Below are 24589 nucleotides of genomic sequence, written 5' to 3'. Positions count from 1 at the left end.
GATCGCGAGGATGCCTCCGATGTGACAGATTGAACTAGCAGCTTAGCCTCCTCGCGCTCTTGCCTCCTACGGTCAAGAATCAGAGTGCCATCCGGGCGTGCAATCACTCTGCCTCCACAATCGGTGCAGTGGCGTCTGTTATTTCTGCGTGCAGTGGTCAGCACCTCCGCCGCCCCTCGATGTCTCCCGCTTCCTTCCCTGTGCGGGGATTCCAGGGTTCCTGTCCCTTCACTCCGTTCCAACCAGTCCCAAACTGCTTCTGGAGACTGAAAGAAATGGGAGCGGCCCGCGTGGAGAACCTTCAACTTGGCTGGATACAGCAACATATAGGTATAACCCAGTTCTTTTAATTTTTGGTTAGTACCTGCATATGATTGTCTTTGGAGCTGCACCGCCCTGGTGTAGTCAGGAAAAAAGCGAATGATGTGATTCTCGTAGGTAAGGTCTCCATGTTTGCGTACCTCCTGTAAGATAACGTCTCAGTCTTTATAGTTGAGAATCTTGGCTATAGTCGTTCTTGGAGGGGCTCCCGGTGGTGGGGGTGGAGCTAAGGCCCTGTGTCCACGCTTCACTACAAACACAGATGATAAGGGGCCGGCAGGTAACGTTTTATAAATCCAGTCCTCTAAAAAGGCCTCGACGTTCACCCCCCACGCCTTCAGGGAAGACCACTATGCGGAGGTTACATCTTCTCGCTCTACCTTCCGCATCCTCTACTCTCACTTCCAGTTTGCGTGATTTAACTTCGAGGGTGGCCACAGAGGCCTTCAGTGTATCTATATCAGACTGCATACATGTCACCTGTTGCTCAGTGGCCGCCAAGCGTTCTGCCACAACCCTGAAGTCAGCTCTCAGTAGATTGACATCGACCGCAATTTGTGTTTGCACCGCCTGACCAGATGCCTCAATGGCAGTCAGGATTTGTGCCCCAGTGGGCTCAGTTTCTCTTTTTGCAGACTCCCTTCCGCGTTCTGGGCTGTGTATTCGTTCATCCGAGTTTGCTGCGCTCCTTTGTTTGCTCTGTTGTTGCCCATGGTGTACACCTTGTGGAGCGTCAGCTACCAACGAATTCACCAGGTACTGGGGTGCACGTTGTCAGCAGCAGCTCAAGAGCTCGATCTCCGCACTCTCACTGCCCACCGCAGCATGGTCACACAACTCCAGTGTAGCTCCACAATTACCAGATTCCTGCAGCCAGGGCGCCCACCTCAGCATATAGTCAACCGGGCAGGTGGGCCCCACTCCCCTTGTTGCAATATCCACCACAAGGCTGGTCTCCCACCAGGGGCACCCCCACCGCCGACAGGCTGCACATATACTGTCTTCAGGCCTCCTCCGTGGGTCTCCAGGCCTTGGGGGGGGCCACCGCCAGCTCTGCGCGCTCTACATAGGGGACAAGGGTGACGTGGTGCAGAAATCGCATCCAGCTCTTCACCGCAGGTAATCTTTTCACCAGGGCCACCTTCTCCTGGGTTCCACTGCTATAACGCTGCGTTCAGCAGCTGTTGGCCCAGTTCACTGCCGTGATCGCAGCCGCCATCTTAGGGTCAGGCTCACTCCACATGTGCTCCATTACGGCACGATTGCAGTGCTTTTCTCCACTCCTCACGCCCCCATCCCCATCCCGAAGTCTCCTCCAACCGCGGGGCCTGGGGTGGCAGGATAGTTAAGGATTGAGACGCCGGGCCGAGAGCGCTCTTCTAGTGCTTCCGATCGGCCATCTTGCCGGCCACGTCCCCCCATGTTCCTGATACAAAAATTAACCAATTAAGACTTCTTAATGAAATCAGGATGAGAAGAAACCCTCTGACAGACAAAGAAGACCCAACTACCAAACTAAGAAGGCATTTATTTGGGGGGGGTGGGTCACACCCCCTTTGAAGCTATACCCCTGCTCACTCATTTCCTAGAACAGATTAGCATTCTGATGCCATACACACACAGCCTGAAAGCTGTATCTGGTCAATGTGCATTCTCAGCTGTGGTAGGACGGAGCATGAACACAAAACAACCATTTCTGCAGACACCAACCCTAGTTTTAAAACAGTGGAAAACCAGAGTAGATATGTACATTTTGTTTAATTTCAATTAAACCATAAATAAAGACTGATTTCCGCTATGTTTTTGTTTTTGTACTGTGACACATGTGCCGTAATTGTCAACCGTTCTCAAAAAGGACAGCTTACTCTCTTCTACTGGAATAGGGTTGTTACCAAACTAATTATATAAAGACCTTCTTCTCTACCTGTTCTGACACAAGGAAATCGACTGACCGTTTTTGCTGCCTGTATTTTTTCAGAAAATTAATGAATGAGCGAAATAACATATATTAGGAATTCATAAAGCACACTGCTACTCATGAGGCGTCTTGGCGTGGTAATGCGGTAAGCAAGGAACAAGTACACAAAAAAGGCCAGGTTTTCAGTTGTTTGTGAAAAATGCAAAGGTTGGGCTCAATCTGGATTTTGAGAGGGACCCTGTTCCAGTGCTTACATTAAGTTAGAGAAACAAGCATCCTCTAACTCTGACCTTTTTGATGGAAGGGTCTCATGGGCACATAGGAGGAGAACCTGTGTTTAATTCAATAAAAGGCATGACTTACTAACAGTCAGATGACTGATAAAAGGTGCTTTGAACAGGGTTTGCTTGGTTGCAGGTAAGGTAGCCAGTGGAGTGTCACAAGGTGGCTGGATGCAGGAGATTTTGGTGAAAGCCTAGGATGAGCCATGATGTGACATTCTAAACAGTTAAAAGGAATTGCAGTTTAGAGAGAGAGAATCTTTATTCAGTCATTAGTAACCATCAAAGCACACATAAAAGGAAACATAGGCCCTCATTACAACCCTGGCGGTAAATGCTGCTTACCGCCGTGCAGAAGACTGCCAACATACCGCTCCGCACGCGGAATTCCACTACAGCCATTACGACCCACAGCTCGGAATCTGCCATAATACAGACACCCACACAAGTCCGCCACACCAAAGGTCAGTGATAAACTGGCGATAACAAAACGGACACCGTCACGCCAACAGGAATACGCCCACACTATTGCGACCCACTAATCCATGCGGCGGTCTTTCAACCGCAGTATTCCATTGGTGGTACACACCACCACGCTCAAAATACACACACATTTACAAAACACAACCACATTGTACAATTTGAAATAACCACACCTGATACACATACACACACCACACCCACACACCCAATCCAATATAAAACACACACCCACATCACCCACAAACCCTTACTACCAGAATTCTGATACCACGCCCAAGAGAGACACCACTATCAACAACACCAGCATCCACAGACAAACAACACCATCACTTACACAACATCCACGCACCTCAAACAACACACAACAACTCATCCCCTCCAACATCACAACACACACCACCTCACACATCACCCACACCACATCATGGCACCTCAACGACACCCCAGGGTCTCCAAGGAGGAGCTCAGGGTCATGGTGGAGGAAATCGTCCAGGTAGAGCCACAGCTATTCGGATCACAGGTGCAGCACACCTCCATTGCAAGGTAGATGGAGCTATGGCGTAGAATCGTCGACAGGGTCAACGCAGTGGGACAGCATCCAAGAACTAGGGATGACATCAGGAAGAGGTGGAACGACCTACGGGGAAAGGCGCGTTCCGTGGTCTCCAGACACCAGATTGCTGTACAGAGGACTGGCGGTGGAACCCCACCTCCTCCCCCACAACTAACAACATGGGAGGAGCAGGTCTTGGCAATACTGCATCCTGAGGGCCTCGCAGGAGTAGCAGGAGGACTCGACTCTGGTAAGTCAAAGCTTTACTATTATATCCCCCACCCTACCTTCATGCCATCACATACTCCCACTCTCACCCTCATCCCTATCACTCCAACACCTCACATATGCCCGACTATCACAACCCACCCATCCCAACACCAAGCCCTGCATGCAACACCAAAGCGTGGACACCCATCACCAAAGCATGTCCAGTACAGATACCCACACAGACTCCAACCCAAATATCACACAAGGACCAATACATGAATGCAAGCACTGGAGTACAGGGTCACTCACCCATTGCACACGATGGCACACATAGATGCAATAATCATGCCTTTACACCCCTACAGGACCCCAATCCAACGTCACCGGACAGGAGGTACCAGACATGTCCAATCCCCCCACAGAAGAGACCCACAGTGATGACAGCAGCTCTGCACAACTGGATCAAGATGACCAGCCCGGCCCATCAGGGACCTCGGGACAGTCGGTTCCCCTGACACTGGCACAACCCACCACAGACCCTCCCCCCTCAGGAAACACCAGCACAGCACCCACCCAGCAGGCCCATCCCTCTGTCCCCAGGACACATCAATCAGCAGTATGTCCACCACTACAGGGAACCCAGGCAAACCCACTAACCCAAGACAATCAGGGACCTGGGGCAGTGGCAGTGGGCACACAGTTCAAGGGACAGAGGCTCAGGAAAACAGGAAACTGGGAGGACTGCTGTGCGACAGGGGGAAGACAGGCCCAGGGAACCCACTCTCCACAAGGCCCTCTCCAACATCATGGGAGCTTAACATCATTCCCAGGAGACGATGGCAACGGTACTGGCTAAGTTTCAGGAGACGCAGCGGCTGCAGGAGGAACATTACTTTGGGATCAGGGAGGACCTGAAGTCCATTAACAACACCCTGGTCACCATTGTAGAGGTGCTGCAAGACCTTGTCAACACCAGGAGGGACACTGTGGCACAACAAGGGGCCCCTGAAACTAGCCTGGACGATGAACAGCCCTCCACCTCCGCCGGTGCTAGTGGACAGGAGGCACCGCCACAGGAACACAACACCAGCACCCCACCCCCTGCAGATGGAGAACCACCCCACAAATGGTCCCTGAGATCCAGGAACAAGACACAGAACATTGCCAAGACCCCCTCCAGGAAATGAGACCCCCCTGAATGTCACCCTTCTGTCCCACTTTGTCACCCTGTCCTTCCTTCAACTGCCATTGCTCCACTTCCTATGCCCCTTTGGACAATGCACCTGTGAAACAAATAGACTGGACTCTGCCATGGACATTCCTCCACCATCCCCCCAGCCCATTTTACAACCCCCTCCACTTATTTGCACATAAATAAACACACTTCAATCACAAAACAATCTGGAGTCAGTCTGTGCTTTCACAAACGTGTAATTGCAATAACCATGGAATATAGCAATGTCAATTTAATTGTTCACATACCGATGTAACACAGCTGTAGGGCTGGAGGAAATATAGTAGAGGGCACAAAATGGGACCCACATCTGTGAAATGGAAAGCCAAAGTGACAAGTCAGGGTCCATACACTGAGTGAAAATGACAGACTTATGCTTGCTCCAACAATAGTATGAGATGTGGGAGGCAGTGACATCTTCTTACCTGTGACCCACTGGAAGTATTGCATGATTATGTTGTTTCTGTTGTCGATATCTTCACTGTCCACAGGCTCCACAGCTGCCACAAGACCACCAGCTGGGCCATCCTCCTGCAGAAAAGGCACCTGCTGTCGCAAAGCCAGGTTGTGTAGCATACAGCAGGCCATGATGATCTGGCACACCTTCTTTGGTGAGTAGTAGAGAGAACCACCTGTCATATGGAGGCACCAGAACCTGGCCTTCAGGAGGCCGAAGGTGCGTTCAATCACTCTCCTAGTTCACCCATGTGCCTCATTGTAGCGTTCCTCTGCCCTTGTCCTGGGATTTCTCACTGGGGTCAGTAGCCATGACAGGTTCGGGTAACCAGAGTCATCTGCAAATATTGAGGGACAACTGTTAGACACACACTAAACCGTAGGGACAACCCCATACCCAGAAAGCTATTCACACTGTATAGGGTCCCTGTCCTCACCTATTAGCCACACACGGTGCCTCTGGAGTTGCCCCATCACTCCAAGGGATGCTGCTATTCCTCAGAATGTAAGCGTCATGCACTGAGCTTGGAAATTTGGCATTCACATGGGAGATGCACTGGTCGGCCAAACACACCATCTGCACATTCATCGAATGGTAGCTCTTCCGGTTTCTGTACACCTGTTCACTTCTGCGGCCACGTGTCCCATCAATGGCACCTATGATGTTGGGGATATGTCCCAGGGCATAGAAGTCACCTTTCACTGTGGGCAAATCCTCCACCTGAGGGAACACGATGTAGCATGTGTTTCAGCAGGGCAGACAACACGTTAGAGAACATTGGCTGGGACATCCCTGATGCAATGGCCAATGTAGTTTGAAAGGAACCACTTGCCAGGAAATGGAGTACTGACAGGACCTGTAAATAAAGAAAAAAGCAACAATGGGAAGAAAGTTCACTGAAATTTCACCAAGTAGTTATATGAATCAATTAATTAAAAGCACAGTGCTCCTGAAAGGAGGATCCTCCCACTCCTCCGATGTCTCCAAAGAAACACACAACAATGTCAACAAGTGTCAAGGCACACATGAATTAAAGGAGACATGGTCCATGATTGTGTACAGTAAAGTCCTCCCCCAAATGATCAGGTACAATGCAGACCAGGACTAATTAGCATGAATCCAGTTTATTCTTGAGATGTAGTATTCAAATACTGGTACGACAGAAAAACAGCCAATAATCTAATTGACTTCCTCAGGGCTGTGAAAAACAACACAATTGTAACCAATATTATACAAATACTATCTCTGTCAAGTCTTAAGACTTAAATAAAATAGATTAATGACTCATCCGTTTCAAATTTAGTGACTTATGTGAAAACGTTGTTGTAAGAAACGCCAGACAAAGATGAATAAAATTAGAAAGGACATTATAAAAGTGAGTAAGTGTTCAACATCTACATATGGAGCCACCCATAATTGAGCTTATCAACATTCAGAGACAATATGAAGGTTAATAAAACATTCAGTTAAAAACCAATAATTTGTATTGACATTACAAATCATGACATCCCCGTGAGCACTATTCAATGCAAAGTAATCCAAGAGTCCCGCAAACCTTAATGAGGAAAAACGAGTAGTGGGAAAAGAAAAGAAAAAAGGAAAACAGTAATATGAGACAGCAGGAATATATTCAGAGATAGGGGTTCATACCTCAGCAGAGTATTTAGGTAGTGTTAATGATGAGTTGGAGAGAGCTTATTGGTTCTCCAAGTAGTCCCAAGTACTATAAATCCGAAGAGGAAAAAATAAAAATGAAAAACACTGAATTGCTAATTAAATAAAAAACTATGTAGAAAAAATTGAAACTCGAAATAATCAAGTGTGCAAAGATAAAATAAAGACCTACCCATTCATGAACATTGCAGTATGTAATCCGCCTACGTCAGTGCGGAGTATTTATAAATGCACCTCCTATCTGAAATCCTAGCAAAAGAATTTATATATGCGGAGAATTAGAGAAATCTATACCATACGGTTCCAGTAACCGATATCGAGAAAAAGATATATATCAGCGTTCGCTTACCTATCACGTAGACCCGGCGGACACGAAATACACGTGTCCCGAAAGCTGAGTACCGCTTCCCGGTCAGCTTGTTAGCGAGCCGGCACCGGGAGTAAACTCCCTTATAAGGGGTCCTCACCGTTAATGAAGGAAAGTAAAAAGGGACACTTCCCCATACGGCGGACGCCATCTTGAGAGTATGACCAACAATTCCACTGGAATCTGTTGTTGAACGAAAAAGCCCAATACGAGAGTTTATTGTGTTGGTAGTAGGCATCAAGAAAAGGTGTAAAATTCTAAATTTTATTAAGTTCTCCATGATTAAGATCATGGACAAAATTATTTCAAAAAATCCAAACCACAGAAACATGGAACGTCAGTGGGCACTATTATGGTAAGTCACATGTTTCTTATGGTGACTGTGATTAGAAAAACGGAACCCAAAAGCTAATTATCAAAATCCAAGAAAGATATAAACCATATGGCAACAAATCACACACGAAACCCAATGAAAAACATAACTGAAAAAGATGGATGGAAATAGACGATGAGAAATAAAACGATGAGACATAAAAAGAGACATTATTCATATATAAATAAATAAGAAAGGGATAGAAATAAATAAGACCCAGTAATTTAAAGACAAGATGATTCACGCGTGTCACAACAAATAATACTACCAAAATAAGCCATAATCCTGACATAATCTACTTTGCAAAATACAATGAGTAGATCAACCCAATTAACTAGGCATCAGTCCTGACAATGTAATTTAAGAACAAGACAGGACCTGCACTAGAGGGGGGATTCCTGTGGGATGGCGGATAGCTGACATCAGGTCTGGGCCCACGGTTCATGGATTGTTGCACGATCAAGTCTGTAGGTGACTATTACGTGTCTCTCTTCCATTGTCGACGGGTCCACGAGCAGTCTGTACACCGGAGGATGCCGCCATCTCATCACCTGCCCCAGCGGACGTGCCCTATGGAGGAGAACAGTGAGCAGAGAGTCAGCCAACACTGAGGTATCACAAATGTCATTTGCATACATTTATTAATCCGCAATGTGGCAGTTACTGTGGGTATTCAAGGCCTACATTGGTGTGACGCAGTTAGATTAATGCCATGTGGCCCCCTGAAATGGCGGCTGCCTGACCTGTAAGGTGGGACAAAGGGATATGAGGTAACTGCGCTGGTACTGTACACCATCGTGGTAGGCGGTCGAAGACCGCAGCGCAATCCTGAATTGGTTAACATTGGTACGCACCGCCGCAGACGTGACTGCCATTTTCTATCTGTTCCCTCACATGATACCTGACCTTTAACAGGAGAGGACCTACACTGCAAGTGCTGCTGTGACCTCAGTCTGGAAGCGACGATGGCTCGTGTCTGGGGAAAGGGCCCCTGCCTTCACTTCGGAGGAGTTGGAGAAACTAGTGGATGGGGTCCTCCCCCAGTACACACAACTGTACGGTCCTCCAGACAAACAGGTGAGTACACTGTGAGCATGCTACATGGGCAATGCCTATTTGGAGTGGTGTGGATGGAAGATAAATGGGGGGGACTTAGGCCTGCATGTGCGGACGGTGAGTTATGTGCGTCAGGGCAAGGGTGGGAACGTGGGCCAATGAGTATGACAGTCCGGACGGGTAAAGATTTTCCTGTACTATTCTTCTAGGTCAGCGCCCACCAGAAGAAGGCTATTTGGCGTGCCATTGCCAAGGACGTCCGGACCCTGGGGGTCCACCAGAGATGGAGCACCCACTGCCGAAAAAGATGGGAGGACCTTTGCCACTGGAGCAAGAAGATGGCAGAGGCCCAGCTGGGGATGGCCTCCCAACGTGGTAGGGGTGCCCGTCGCACCATGACCCCCCTGATGTTCTGTATCCTGGCGGTGGCGGTGGCGTATCCTGAGTTGGATGGGTGCTTGAGGGCATCACAGCAGCCACAAGGGGGTGAGTACACTCTCATTCAGCTGACTATGCGCAGATTACGAGGTGTCTGGGTGGGGGAGGTGGGCAGTGGGTTCCCCTAGGCCAGGGCGAGCTTGGTAGGCAAGGTTCCTTGTGAGGCAGGCTCAGTGGCACCCCAACCCCACTAGTGGTTAGTGCCATCTACACCTAGTCAGGCTCCTGTGACTTCTGTGTGTGCAGCAATCGGGCTTAGGCCTTGTACCCCATGGGCATTTTATTATTCTAGGAACTATAAGTATATGGCGTAGTGCAGAGGGCTGCTGTGTCTGTAGTGTCCGCCAACGGTAGTGGTGTTGCATGCACTGCACATGTCTTTCTTCTGTCTTTTCCCCCTTTTTTTGTGGTCTCCCTGTTCTTGTGTGCAATAGCATCATCAGGCGGAGGAGCATTGGCACCGGAGCAGGAGGGAGCTGCATCCCACTTGGCCCTGGAGGATGAAACAATGGAGTCTGAAGCCACCAGTGGGACGGAGGGCGAGGGGAGCTCCACGGCGGGGACTGGAGCAGACAGCAGTGACAGCGACTCCTCCTCTGATGGGAGCTCCCTTGCGGTGGCGGGCCCCTCTGTGCCCCCCGCATCAACAGGTACAGCCGCCACCCCCCGCCAGCACCGCCCTCCCAGCAGCCCCTCAGCGTGTGTCCCGTGCCCGCTCACCCAAGAGGGTGGGCATCTCCTTTGCCCCAGGCACCTCAGGCCCTGCCCAGTCAGCCCTGCTGCCCTCAGTGAGGAGGCTATTGACCTCCTGAGATCCCTCATTGTTGGGCAGTCAACCATGCTGAATGCCATCCAGGGTGTTGAGAGGCATTTGCAACAAACAAATGCATACCTGGAGGGCATTCATTCTGGCCAGGCAGCCCAACAGAGAGCATTTCAGGTTCTGGCCTCAGCACTGATGGCAACCATTGTCCCTGTGTCCGGCCTCCCCCCTCCAACTTCCTCCATCCAGACCCAATCCCCTGTACCTCAGCCTATCCCAAGCACACCATCAGACCAGCATGCACACACCTCAACACACAAGGCTGGCTCAGGCAAACATAAGCACCACACATCCCACAGGCACTCACGCAAGCATCATACCCATGCACACATACCAACATCCACTGCCTCCACTGTGTCCCCCTCCTCCATGTCTCCCTTCTCCCTCCCAGTCTTGTCTTCACTCACACCTGCATGCACTACATCCTCAGCCACTACCTCCATCACCAGCACGCCCATCATCACACACCGCTCACGTGCACTCACCACCCCCACTACCATTCACACATCCCCAGTGTCCTCTCCCAGTTTTTCTGTGAGCCCTCCTCCCAAAGTACACAAACGCAGGCACACACCCACCCAACAGCCATTCACCGCACAACAGCCTCCAGCCCATGCACCTTCACCCAAATTCAGCAGACGTACACCTCCTACAACCATTACCTCTGCCTCCACTCCCAAACCCCCTCCATCTACCCGTCCCAGTGTGTCTAAAAAACTTTTCCTGGCTAATATTGACCTCTGCACTACACCTTACCCCGTCCTTCCCCTAGGGCCAGGCTTTCCAGGTCCCAGCCCAGCACCTCAGCCACCACATCCCCAGGCACAGTGGTGCCAGCAACTGCGGTGTCATGGAGTGCGCCAACAGGGCTGCCAGTGTGCCACGGAGCGAGGGCAAGGACATTCCGCCACCTGCCAAGGTGAAAAAGGTGCCCACATCCCAGAGGGAGAAGCTGAAAACACCTGCTACCAAGGGGTCAGGGAAAACGAAAGGGGATAGTGGCAAGACAGCTGTGCCACCATCAAAGGCGGGGAAGGGCCAAAAACTGAAGGGCAGGTCAGGAGAGGGCATGGTGGCACCAAGTGAGGGACCAGTGTCACACCTTCTGTCCACGTCGACGCCAACCTATATGGCGGAGAACACCACCACCTGCACCGACACCTGCACCGGCGCCTGCACCGCCACAGACCCCGCAGCCACATACCCCGCCGCCAGCACCTGCCACAGAGCCCGCAGCCAGCACCGCCGCCACAGAGCCCGCAGCCAGCGCCGCCGCCACAGAGCCCGCAGCTAGCACTGCCACGAATGCCACCGCCGCAAGCACCGCCAGCAGCCCCGCGACATCATCAGCCAGTGGCACCACCGCAGACATGGCTACCATCCCCAGTGGTCAGTCGTCTGAGGCTGGTGGTGAGTTCCAGGACCCTGGGAAGCTTCCATGAAGCATCACTCTCATCACAGTTGTCACCTGCAAATGAAATGCGAAGCCGCAGCAGTGTGGGTTATGTCGCTGCCTCCATGGCGTATCATGCTACCTGTACCTCGGCAATCTCGTGGCACACACACCCAGGTGAGGGAATTGTACCGGCCACACTGCACATGGAGCACTCGGGGCACCAGGCCCCCTCCGGAACCAGTGGAGAAAGGAATCCACTACCTCAGTCCTTAGCAGGATGAAGCACTCTGGGCACAAAGCCCCCTCCAGAACCAGTGAAGAAAGACATCCACTACCTCAGTCCTTGGCAGGATGAAACACTCTGGGCACAAAGCCCCCTCCAGATCCAGTGGAGAAAGGCATCCACTACCTCAGTCCTTGGCAGGATGAAGCACTCTGGGCACAAAGCCCCCTCCAGAAACAGTGGAGAAAGGCATCCACTACCTCAGTCCTTGGCAGGATGCAGTACTCTGGGCACAAAGCCCCCTCCAGAACCAGTGCAGAAAGGCATCCACTACCTCAGTCCTTGGCAGGATGAGGCATTCTGGGCACAAAGCCCCCTCCAGAACCAGTGGAGACTGTTATCCACTTGAGAGACTGTGGTTTTGCACTCCCCAGGATAAAGCAGTGGGCAAACCACCCACTGGAAAGACTTGAGAGACTGTGGCTTTGCACGCCCCAGGATAAAGCAGTGGGCAAACCACCCACTGGAAAGACTTTAGAGACTGTGGCTTTTCACTCCCCAGGATAAAGCAGTGGGCAAACCACCCACTTGAGAGACTTGAGAGACTGTGGCTTTGCACTCCCCAGGATAAAGCAGTGGGCAAACCACCCACTGGAATGACTTGAGAGACTGTGGCTTTGCACTCTCCAGGATAAAGCAGTGGGCAAACCATCCACTTGAGAGACTTGAGAGACTGTGGCTTTGCACTCCCCAGGATAAAGCAGTGGGCAAACCACCCACTTGAGAGACTGTGGCTTTGCACTCCCCAGGATACATCAATGGGCATGGGGCCCCCTCGTGGAGCAGTGGCGTCGTGCGTTCATCAGGCTGAGGTGCCCCCCCTCCTCCTTCCCATGAGGTGCCTGTGTATTTTCAATGTGATGCCCCTCCAGTGTTCTCTCCGGTGGAGTCAGGTATCGTGTGGGCCTCGCCCATACATTTTGGGCCCAGTGGTCCACGGACAATGATTGGTGCACTATCCGGACTTGTGTAGTTGGTGTACATATTTGTATATACTGGATTTAGACTTTTGACTAATGGATTTTTCATGATTACAATTGTTACAATCTTTTCCTTATATCCTTGCGTTCTTCCAGGAGGTGTGGGGGATGTATATGTAATGTTGCAGCATGTATTTGTGTGTATGGTGTTGTGGGTGAGGGCGGGGTGTTGCGTGTTGCATGTGTGTGTGTCCCTCTCTTTTCCCTCCCCCCTCCCCTGTGTTGTAGGTGCAGTACTCACCGTGGTCGTCGCCGCCGTCATTAGAGCTCCTGACAGAGGAGCAGGAAGACCATCCCTGGCAGGATCTGCAATTCGGGCTCCATGGCTTCCTGGTTCCTCGTGGGGTGTGGAGAGGTGAGTGTTTTCCCTTCTGTGTACTGTTTCCTCCATGTTTTTATTTGCGTTGGTTCTGACCTGGAAAAGGTGGCGGATAGCTGTGTTGTCATAGGGTGGGTGGTACATTGTCTCCCGCCTGTCTGTTGGCGGTGTCCGCCGCCCTGTTTGTTTGTACCGCTGTGGCTGTCGGAGTGTTAAAGTGGCTGTCTATGTTGGGGGTTTCCGCCATGGTTGTAATCACATTTTATTTTCCGCCGGCCTGTTGGCGGTATTACCGCCGCTTTAGCACCGATTGCCAGGGTTCTAATGAGGGCCATAATACCTATAAATCTATATTTTAAAAAACTACTATATAAGCTTGGTTACCCCCACTTTTGGCCTGTTTATCAGTGTGTTTGACTGTGTCTACTGGGATCCTGCTAATCAGGACCCCAGTAGTTATGCTCTCTCCCTTAAATTATGGTTGTTGCATACTTGGAACCCAGTATTTTACCCACAATTGGCATAATGGTACCCCCTCATATGTCCCTAGTATATGGTACCTAGGTACCCAGGGCATTGGGGTTCAAGGGGATTCCTATGGGCTGCATCATTTGTTTTGCCACCCAGAGGGAGCCCATGCAAATGCTTCTGCAGGACTGCCATTGCAGCCTGCGTGGAAAGGTGCATGCACCCTTTCACTGCCATTCACACTGCACCTGGTCAGTTATAAGTCACCCCTATAGCAGGCCCTCCACCCCTGAGGGCAGGATGCGGAGTACCTGTGTGTGAAGGCACCTCTGCATTAGCAGAGGTGCCCCACGACCTCCAGGACACTTTTCCCGGACTTCGTGAGTGCAGGGATGCCATTTTACTACCTTTGTCCAGCTACATAATGGTAACTCCGACCATAGGCATGTTTGGTATCAAACATGTCGGAATCATACCCCAAGGCATTTGCAAGCATTGGTTGTATGATTCCATGCACTCTGGGGGATCCTTAGAGGACCCCCATATTGCCATTCCAGCCTTCTCAGGTTTTTCAGGCAGCCCCAGCTGCTGCCACCTCTCAGACAGGTTTCTGCCCTCCGAAGGCAGAACAAAGGATTTCCTTTGGTGGAGGGGTGATACACCCTCTCACTTTGGAAATAGGTGTTACAGGCTGGGGAGAGGTAGCCTCCCCAAGTCACTGGAAATGCTTTGAAGGGCACATTTGGTGCCCTCCTTGCATAATCCAGTCTACACCAGTTCAGGTCCCTGCTCTGACGCAAAACTGGACAAAGGAAAGGGGAGTGACCACTGCCCTGTCCATCACCACCCCAAGGGTGGTGCTCAGTGGTCCTCCAGGGGGTCCCTGGGTTTTGCCATCTTGGATTCCAAGTTGGCAGGGAATTTTGGGAGCATCTGAGTGGACAGTGCCAGCAGGTGATGTCAGAGCCCTCCCCTGATAGGTGCTTACCTATTTAGGTGACCAATCCCCCTTTCAGGGCTATTTAGGGTCTATCCTTTGGGTGGTTCTTCAGATTCGGATTGCAAGACGCCAGTGGGAATCCTCTGCATCCTTTACTTCACCTTCTCACCGAAGAAACTGCATCTGGACCCTCCAGGAACTCTACAAACTGCAACAAAGAAGCAAAGGACTACTTCTACAACGATGTATGTTTAGCTCCTGCCAGCAACTGCAACTGTTTCCCTGTCGTGCATCCTCAGAGTACAGTCTGTATTCAGCCTGCACCAGAAGAACAAAGTGAAGGAGTCACTCCCCTGGGTCCCCTCTCCTGACGAGTTGCGTGGATCCTGCATCACAGGTGGTGGACTGAACTGGACCCGACGGTCCTGACGTCCTACTGTCCAACTTTGGTGGAGGTAAGAGCTTGCCTCCGCACGCAAGACAGTACCCCTGTGCACTGCGTGTTTTGCAGTTGCCAAGGCTTGTTGGCATCCTTCCACTAAGTTCGTCATGCACCGTGCAGCTCTGGCCCCCAGCACTCTTTATCCTGCGATGCACAGCTTCCTGAGTGGTTCTCTGGTGGCGTGGAATCCTTTGTTGTAGTGCTGCATGGGCCTCCTTCTGCACCTTCTTTGTCCCTGTGCTGTGGGACTCCTGTGTGCGCTGCCTGGTCATCTGTGGGCTCTCTGAGTTGCTGAGAGCCCCCTCTGACTTCCCCTCCTGGGTAGAGTCCACCAGGTCCCTCCTGGTACCGGGTAGTGCCATTTTCCACTAACCGCGAGCTTTGCATGTGCCAAGGCTTGTTAGTGGAATCCAGTGACGCAAACCAGACTCCAATCTTCCATCTGGCGTGGTACATCATCTGCACCACCCAGGAACCCGCGTCCATCTTCTTGGGTGCAGTACTGACTGTTGTTCTTTACCGGTGGTTCTTCTTTTGCACCTTCATCTGGGTTAGCAGGGAATCCTGTTCTCCCTGGAATCTTCTGTGCTTCTTGGACTTGGCCCCCTTCTTCCACAGGTCTTCAGGTCCAGGAATCCACTGTTGGTGTCTTGCAGCCTCTTCTGGTTCTTGCATAATCTTCTTTCCCGTGTTCTTGTGTGTTCTTAGAAAGTTCCTGTACTTTACTTCTACTGTCCTGGGCTCTGGGGTGGGTTCTATTACTTACCTTTGGTATTTTCTAATACTCCCAGTGCTCCTCTACACACTACACTTGCCTAGGTGGGAAACCGACATTCACATTCCACTTTTTTCGTATATGATTTGTGTTCCCCCCAGGCCCATTTCCAACTATTGTGATTTTCACTATTTGCACTGTTTTCTAACTGGTTTTTCACCTGTTTTGCATACTAGTGTATATAATGTGTGTATTACTTACCTCCTAAAGGAGGATATTCTCTATGTTATTTTTGGCATTTATGTCACCAAAATAAAGTACCTTTTTTTTGTAACACTGAGTATTTTCTTTCATGTGTGTGAGTACTGTGTGACTACAGTGGTACTGCATTAGCTTTGCATGTCTCATAGATAAGCCTTGGCTGCTCAGCTACAGCTACCCCTAGAGAGTGTGGCTTTTAGACACTGCCTACATTTCACTAATAAGGGATAACTGGACTGATTACAGCTACATGATTGAGATATCAGATATGACCATCATCCAACTTTACTCCTACATTGGACAATTTGACAATTGTGAGAAGAACACTGAAATTCGAGTCCCCAGAATGACTTTTGCGACATTTTGCTACCACTATGTCACCAAAATATGTGTTTATGTTGGCCACAGCATTGCATTTGTCAAAATGTGTGTGATTATTGGTGACCATCTCAAACACAAAATACCCTATTTGTTCTTCTTGGATGGACAAAAGTAAAGACCAGCAAGAGTTTTTAAGGTTGATTTGGTTGGGATTGTGTGGTAGTGTACAAAAGAAAGGAAGTGCCAACCTGTAGGTATTGCAGAAACTCTAATTTATTGTAAGGAAAGAGAGGCTTCATCCACATACAGCAATTCATACTGCATTATCAAGAGAGATATAGGGGGTCATTCTGACCCTGGCGGTCATGGACCGCCAGGGCCAACGACCGCGGAAGCACCGCCAACAGGCTGGCGGTGCTTCCGGGGGCATTCTGACCGCGGCGGTAAAGCCACGGTCAGAAAAGGGAAGCCGGCGGTTTCCCGCCGGCTTCCCGCTGCCCCAGGGAATCCTCCACGGCGGCGCTGCAAGCAGCGCCGCCATGGGGATTCCGACCCCCTTCCCGCCATCCTGTTTCTGGCGGTTTTCACCGCCAGAAACAGGATGGCGGGAATGGGTGTCGTGGGGACCCTGGGGGCCCCTGCAGTGCCCATGCCACTGGCATGGGCACTGCAGGGGCCCCCTAACAGGGCCCCATTAAGATTTTCAGTGTCTGCTTGGCAGACACTGAAAATCGCGACGGGTGCAACTGCACCCGTCGCACACCAGCAACTCCGCCGGCTCCATTCGGAGCCGGCATCCTCGTTGCTGGGGCTTTCCCGCTGGGCGGGCGGGCGGCCTTTTGGCGGTCGCCCGCCAGCCCAGCGGGAAAGTCAGAATGACCGCGGCGCTCTTTTGACCGCGGTACGGTCTTCTGGCGGTTCCCGCCAGGCGGGCGGCTTCCGCCGCCCGCGGGGTTCAGAATGACCCCCATAATCCGTAGCAGATTTATGGCATTCCATTCTCAAACAGAACCCCTAAGGGATTCTGTGGCAATAGAAAACTGACCCAGAAACCCAGAAACCCTCCTCCCATCAAACATCCCAAATGACAGACCAGGAAAAGGCTAAAGGAGAAAATAAAAAAAAACAAATAAAAGAACTCACCTCCCAAACACATTTACAAAACTAAGAGAAAAAAGAGAATAACTTTTTGATTACTGAGATGTGATTGGAATACCAGCTATGGCAATCCTACAACTTTACCCCTCCCTTGAACAGTTTACAATTGTGAGAAGAGCACTAAAATTGGAGTCTCCAGAATGACTCTTGGGAAGTTTCACCACCACTTTGTGACCAACGTCTATGTTTATGTTAGCTGTGGCACTGCGCTCTTGTCAAAATGTGTTGGATTTCCTTTTCTTTTGAGCAACTGTCGTCTAACCTCATACCTACTATCTCATCATTCAGACCCTCATCAGCCTTCTTTATAACCCAACAACGATACATGATTGTTCAAGCTTTTCTTTTGTGAAACAACTCAAAAGATGTGATTCCTGTAGTGGTGTGTTGAGTAATCCTCCTAATCTCTGGTATATCTCACTATTCCAGTCCCTTTTCATATTCCTTGACATCTGTAGACAGTCTTTCGAGGTCTTGTCATATCTCCCGACAATTCCATTGTTTTGGGGAACGGAATAAGGCACAACGTTTGTGTACAAAACCCTTTTGTCTGAAAAAGTCCTCCATCCTTCTGAAGATCAACTGAACTCCATGTTTTTTAGGATTACCTTAGGGTTACTTCCACAGACAAAGATCTGGCTCAAAAACATAATCACTGTGTTCATGGGAATATCCAGTTAAACTGTAATCTCTGGCAAGCTAAAATGCATGCCCTTCGAAACTAGCGATTACATAGGCATAGACCCAAATAACAATGGTCTTAAGATGTCTAAATTAGTTTCCTACCTGTGCCAGCAATCTCCCAGCAGACCTTAGGAGGAGTATTTATATTTCTTGCTGTGTCACTCAAAGTACAGTCCAGCTTTCCCTCTGAACGTCAAGGATAATGCCTGGCCACAGTAACTGCTCCTCAGCCTGTTACTTGTCTTGCACAGCCATTGATGTCACTCTTATACCAACTCAATGAGGCAATGTCTCAAGTGAGCCAAAGAAACCAGCCTTCAGACCTTCAGAAGAATTCCATTCTGCACTGAGTATTCATCTCTCACATTACTAAAAACGTTCATAGCCTCAGTATCACCATTACAAGTCTTTCTGAACCAGATTACACTGTTCCTTCAGCCCTCCATCCACTGCCCAGGTCTTCAACCCACTCTTCCTCTGTGATGCACCACTCCAAGTACCTCTCTTACAAATCAGATCACCCACTTCCTTCAGCATTTCATCCTTGCCCACTCCTTAAACCCCGTCTTCCTCAGTTGTGCAAGCATCAGTTATCAAAGTCTGACGCAACCGTCAAGCCTCCATTCTCCTTTTCATCACTATCACAGGACAAATTTCACTCCAGTCAAGAGAGGCAATAAGCAGCCTTGTTGACAGCAGGTATATTTTATTATGGTAAATGATAGTCCTGCTACAACTTGCTTGCATATTCGGAATGGTGCAGCTTCAATGCCCTTCTTTTCATAGATTTCTTGAAGGGGTTTGTGGTGTGAAAGAAACTCAAACCCACTTCCCAGCGAAATGTGTTTGAATTTTTTAATAGCCTAAAACATATCAAAGATATCATTTCCTATAGTGTAGTAATTGTATTCTACTTGCCTAGTCCCTCCTAAATCTTTGAGGATATATAGGGCAAATGGTTAATTTGGCTCTAGTGTCAACAGGTCAAACCTTTTAGCAGTGGTAATAGCTTCACTTAAATTGTGGTCATCTTTGCATCAAAGTTTCTTCCTAATTTGTTTAACTTTTGCATTTCATCAATAATTGATACCTGTTCCTTTCATCCATGAACTCTCATTCTGAAATGATGACAATCAAGAACAGTGATGACATTCGCAGATAAAGTTTACACAGTTTGTTAAAGCAGTCTCATATTCATTCAAGCTAGCTGCCACATTATTCTCATCATCAGTTAGGTCAGGCAGTTGCTCCTGAGATTCTGTCCCCATGCTATAAAGTAAGAGTGAAGTCTTTTCTCTGCAGTTATATTAGAATAAGATACCATTAAATAATATGCAAAAACCATGGGTCCTTCTCATGAGTGATATTTTACGTGGTGCCAGTAAGAAGCTGGCCTTTTACAAAATGCAAGAGTAAGGAAAAGAGAAGGAAAAACAACCCCACAAAAAATAAGTACCCATATATGACTCTATACCTTGGAATATCGTACACCGGAACGCAATATGATAGCCAAAAACCACATTCAAAATGAAAATGATAATTTGCACAGTAAAGTAATGCAGCAAAATCACAAGCATGCAATCGGTAAAGTACAACTAGCTGGTTTTAGAATACTTTAAGTCACACAGTGTGGTTGGATTTATATAATGTGAGTTTCTGGATATCCTAGAGGAATCATGAATATAGCTCTGGCAATTGCAGTCCACAAAACTCAGTCCATGATGGTAATTGATTAAGCTAGGGTAGTGTTCCTAATACCTGCAGAAGAAGTTTGGCTAAAATTGAGGCCTCTCAAGTAATCACATTGTGGGCGGCTACTCTTGACACTCACACTGCTCCACGGGCTATCTCTTGTTGCCGTACACGTACTTCTCATGCAAGTGTGGCACAGGTGGCTGCTCTTGCACAAATTCACAGGCACACCATGCTTGCTGAGCTTGGGTTCCCTTATATATAGATGAATGGGGCACAAATGTAAGATCTTGCAGGCTAATAACAGTTGAGGATGATAATCATCAAACAAATATTAAACCATCCAAAAGAAAACTCTACCTTCTCCACTAAAAACAATAGCAGAAATCGCCTATGAGAAGAAGGTATAGAAGATCCCAGTCTGTCTCATTGAAAATTCAGAAGAAATAATGCCCACAGGAATACAGTATTGGAGCAAAAAGCTGAATGTCTCAGTTGGGCTTGCCAAATATGCCCCAAAAAGAGGTCTTGAAAACACTAGAGGAATAGCAGAAAGAGGCACCAAATGGATTTTAATAGTACCTTGAAATTAAATGAATGTTGGTTTTGACGCTTCTATAGAAGGACACATGTGGTGTGACTCCAGTTGTTACCAAAGTGTAGTAACTTGCAAAGAAATAAAGCGCCAAGTGGTAGTTGCGGGAAAAACTCCAATTTATTGTAAGAAAAGAGAAGCTTCATCCACCATTCAGCAATTCTTAACAGCATTGTCCAACATAAATAAAATCCATAGCAGAATTATGTCAATACATTCTAAGGAAAAGAGGTACAGGTAATCTGTATTTAGGGAGTGAAATGATGACCCCCAGATACCAAAGGAAGTTTTCCTGTAGCTTTAGCCTTACTTCCCTGCACCAAATGCCTTTTTGACTCTAATCTCCCTGCCTTGCTATGATAGTTTATTTGATCTTCTGCTTATAGAGTTGAAGGATTAAATTCCCTTTGCATCTAATGCCTAGCCGTCTATCCAGAGAGGAAGATACCTCTTTCCACTTCTCCCTTCAGTTGTTCAGCGTGGGTGCAGGGTTTCCGAAAATAACTAGTCCTTGTATACCTGAACTATCTACGTACAATCTGAAGTCTATATGCAGCTAGAAAATCCTCAACAAGGTCCCAGTTTCAGATTGATATTTTGTTATGATGTCCTTGGCATGCACGTTGCCGTCTGAAATACATATTTAGCCCATATTTGTGAGTGAAACTGATTTGCACTGTTCCTCTATGTCGCCGTTGTCCACTTTAATCTTTCCTACCCTTCAAAAGGCCAACTTCCTATGGGACCTCAGCTTAGTTCTTTGGCACCTCATGCATAGAGCTTTTGTAGATGTGGCTTTATGTGAGATTTGTTTCCTTTCTTGAAAAGGCCCTCTTCCCATGACCAAATCTTCAGCAAGACACATCTGCATTGGCAAGTACTGCATGTTTTGTAGCCATTTACTGGTCTATTTTAGGATTAAGTGACTTCAAGGATGGTCACACACATGTATGGTCAAACACCCCTCCTTCAACCTTGGGGTACTTAGTGTAGCTCATCTCAGCAAAGGGATTCCCATGTCTCACTTTTTTTAATCAGGATTCCATGCTACGTTTTATGTTGAGGTTTAAATAATTTGTACCACGTCTTACCTAGGATTTATGCTTATCCAGGATTGAAAACGTTGGTTCTTCTGATTAGTTTTAGTTGTAGATCAAATGCAGAAGAAATGGTTGCAGGGGCCATCAACAAATGGGGGTTAATATCCTGCATCCAGCTTTGGTACCTGCAGCATAACTCACCTTTTTCAGAAACTTGGTCAGTGTACCAGATCCTAGACAGTAGCACTTACTTGTTCCAGAAATATTCCAAGCATAGCTATGGATGGTTGTGTGAGGAAAGGGTGCACTGCTGTTGCACATTATCAAACTTTTCTCTATGCATGAGGGAGCCGGTGATACTGTAGCCGTGCTCTACTATACTCTATTGTGTGTGCATGCATATGCCTATGCGTCCTCATGTAATTGAACTTGCATTGCTACTGTTACTACTTATAATGTACCTGTTGTTTGGGTTATAAATGTCTACATTTTGACTTCTCATACTACATATATACTGGGTGTCGTTGGACCTTGGTGAAAACACAAATGACTGTGCTATAGCCAAAATGATTAGCATTGTTAGTGTTAGCCTTATATTACAACAGTCATTATCATTAGAAGCTCTGGAACTTTTATGTAAAAAGTAATGGACCTTCTAATTATCAGATACTGTACTGTTGCTGATTGTGACTGATGCCAGTGAATTTACACTCATCGCCCTCAGATGAAAAGCTAAATTGAGATATTTGCTTTTTTTTACAGTGCGATCCCAGATCTCCACCATCACTGTGGCTACTTTCAACACAACACTTGCCTCTTTTAATGTTGGATATGCTGACTTTTTTAGTGAACACATGAAAAAGTTATGCAACCAGGTGCCAATCCCTGAGTTGCCTCATGAACCATTGGCTTGTGCCAATCTTCCACGAAGCTTGACAGACTCTTGCATCAATTACAGCAGCCTGGAGGACAATGAACATATTGATGGCACCAACAACTTTGTACACAAGAATGGCATGCTTGATCTTTCGGTAAGTGTGGGTGGACAAAACTGGGACTTAAGTGTTTTTAAGTGGATTTCAGTTGTGTTCTTTACTTCAGTTTTATTGTCATCTTTAAATATATATTTTATTGAGCAGTAAAGATGATTTTCAATACACCTTGTAGCAATGCCCTCCAACTGCAAACTCACTGCTGTCCAGTGACTTTTTACTGACTGTTTAGAGGATGTTCGTCATAGTTGATTTCAACGTAAATGTCAAGGCCCTACCACCATTGGAAATGACATATGTCAATAGCCTTAGCAATTGGGTTAGTATTCAGATGAGCATGGTCTGCAGATTACCCTCCAAGTCCGTGGTGAACATCCCTCCAAAGCAGAACTGAACATCGGAGGTAGTCTTTGTGTGAGAATCTAGGATTGTGGCTGTTCAGCGTATGACTGGTTGATACACACATCTTTGGTTTTCAACAAATAAATGCTGCCACAGTTCTACAACCATTTACTCCTTGACATTTCATACCTTTTCTGCACAGGTGCCAATTGTAATGGCTGTTTTAGAAGGGCCATGTTTATAGCTAATCTTCATATACTAATGTACAAAGGGAGACAGTCCACGCAAAAATGTTTTATAAACCCATATTCTCCACTTCTGCACTACACCGTTTTTCAGAACATAAGAACTTTCTTTAAAGAGTTACAATCTTTCTAAACCATTCATTGTTTAGAAAGTATAAGCTCAAATAATTATACTGAAGTGCAGGAGCATGGGTTTGTGTTCACTGCTAATAGCCCAATTCAATTTATAAATTAAATTCTGTGGATAATAGAAGTATTCAACTTAAGTCCACCTAATTTGTCCAGTAGCATGATACATTTTGGCATATACCACGTGTCTAATGTTTAGACAAAGAAGACAACCTCATTATGCTTTCAATGGTGCCTAGTGAGAAAATGCTGGCTTTAATAATCTGTTTCCTCTACCTAGGTTGTCCTGAAGGCTGTGTACCTGGTACTGAACCATGATATCAGCTCCCGGATCTGTGATGTTGCACTGAATATTGTGGAATGCCTCCTGCAACTGGGGGTGGTTCCTTGTGTGGAAAGGAGAAAGAAGAGTGACAACAAGGAGCATGGATCAACCTCAGTTTCAGGGTCTGGTTCAGGGTCTGGGGATAAAAGGCAAAGTGAGGTCACCTTCCAGCTCCGAGGAGCAGCCGGAGGATCCACCTGTGGGTTTGGGGGCTCATCTGTTGGTGCAGGAGATGGAGGAGGAGATGGTGGGAGTGGAGGAGGTGATGGCAGTGGAGGAGGAGGATACTCTGACAAGAATGGAACCAATCCAGAGAAGGTTTGTAAAGTAATTCTCAAAAATTACTAATGAAACATGCCTAATACAAAAAGCAAATGTATTGTTTTCCCTAGGTGTGCATATTTTTGGACATTTGATAAAAGCAATTAAATTTCTAATTAAACATTTACTCAGAATAACCTGAGAGCCTTTCACTTTGTCTGTAGGGTGTTGCTTGTAATACTAAAATGACTTTTTTGTGCTTACCTTTTGTTATTTAAATGAATTGTAGAGAAGGTGATACTGTCCCCAGAGCCTCTCCTCCCCCAGAGAACTAAACCAGAAATTCGAAAATTATTGGTTGTAAATATCTGTAAACATGGGGAATGTAGTTTTCTCTTCCAGGTGATCCTCATCAATAGTCATAAACATTGAATATTCCCGCCCTCGTGCGGGGATCCCGGAGCATATAAGAAAACACACATGTATAAGTATGAAATATATATGAAAAATATAGCATTTTTTAGTAGACAATTTTCATACCAGATTCATGTATACATGTGTATAACAGCAATGCAGACTATGTTGATAAACAGGCTAAAATGCTTTATTTCTATGGAGTTTTTTTTTTTTTTTTAAACACTCTCCTTCATAATTAAAAGAAAACACCTACTAAAGTCCAATAGCCGGGCACAGAAAAAGAAGTACCAGCGACACATGTGAAAAAAGAGAAAAAACTACATTGAAAACAACATTGTTAGCCAATAGGCTGCATGCAAGTTAATACAGCAGAACCACAAAATTTGGCACCATGCC

General features: G+C 47.6%; 1 protein-coding gene across 1 annotated transcript in view; it reads left to right on the top strand.

The window, feature by feature from the left end:
• Nucleotides 1-24589, top strand: part of UNC80 (unc-80 homolog, NALCN channel complex subunit) — a 2774722-nt gene that overhangs the window by 587906 nt on the left and 2162227 nt on the right. Inside the window, exons 12-13 of the mRNA XM_069225668.1 lie at nucleotides 22245-22513; nucleotides 23471-23833. Coding sequence (XP_069081769.1) covers nucleotides 22245-22513; nucleotides 23471-23833 — 632 coding nt within the window. The remainder of the gene's footprint in view (nucleotides 1-22244; nucleotides 22514-23470; nucleotides 23834-24589) is intronic.

This window comes from Pleurodeles waltl, chromosome 3_1, assembly GCF_031143425.1.
Source record: "Pleurodeles waltl isolate 20211129_DDA chromosome 3_1, aPleWal1.hap1.20221129, whole genome shotgun sequence".
Lineage (NCBI taxonomy): Eukaryota > Metazoa > Chordata > Amphibia > Caudata > Salamandridae > Pleurodeles > Pleurodeles waltl.
Note: the sequence above shows the minus strand (reverse complement) of the source record. Positions and strands in the feature narration are given on the sequence as shown.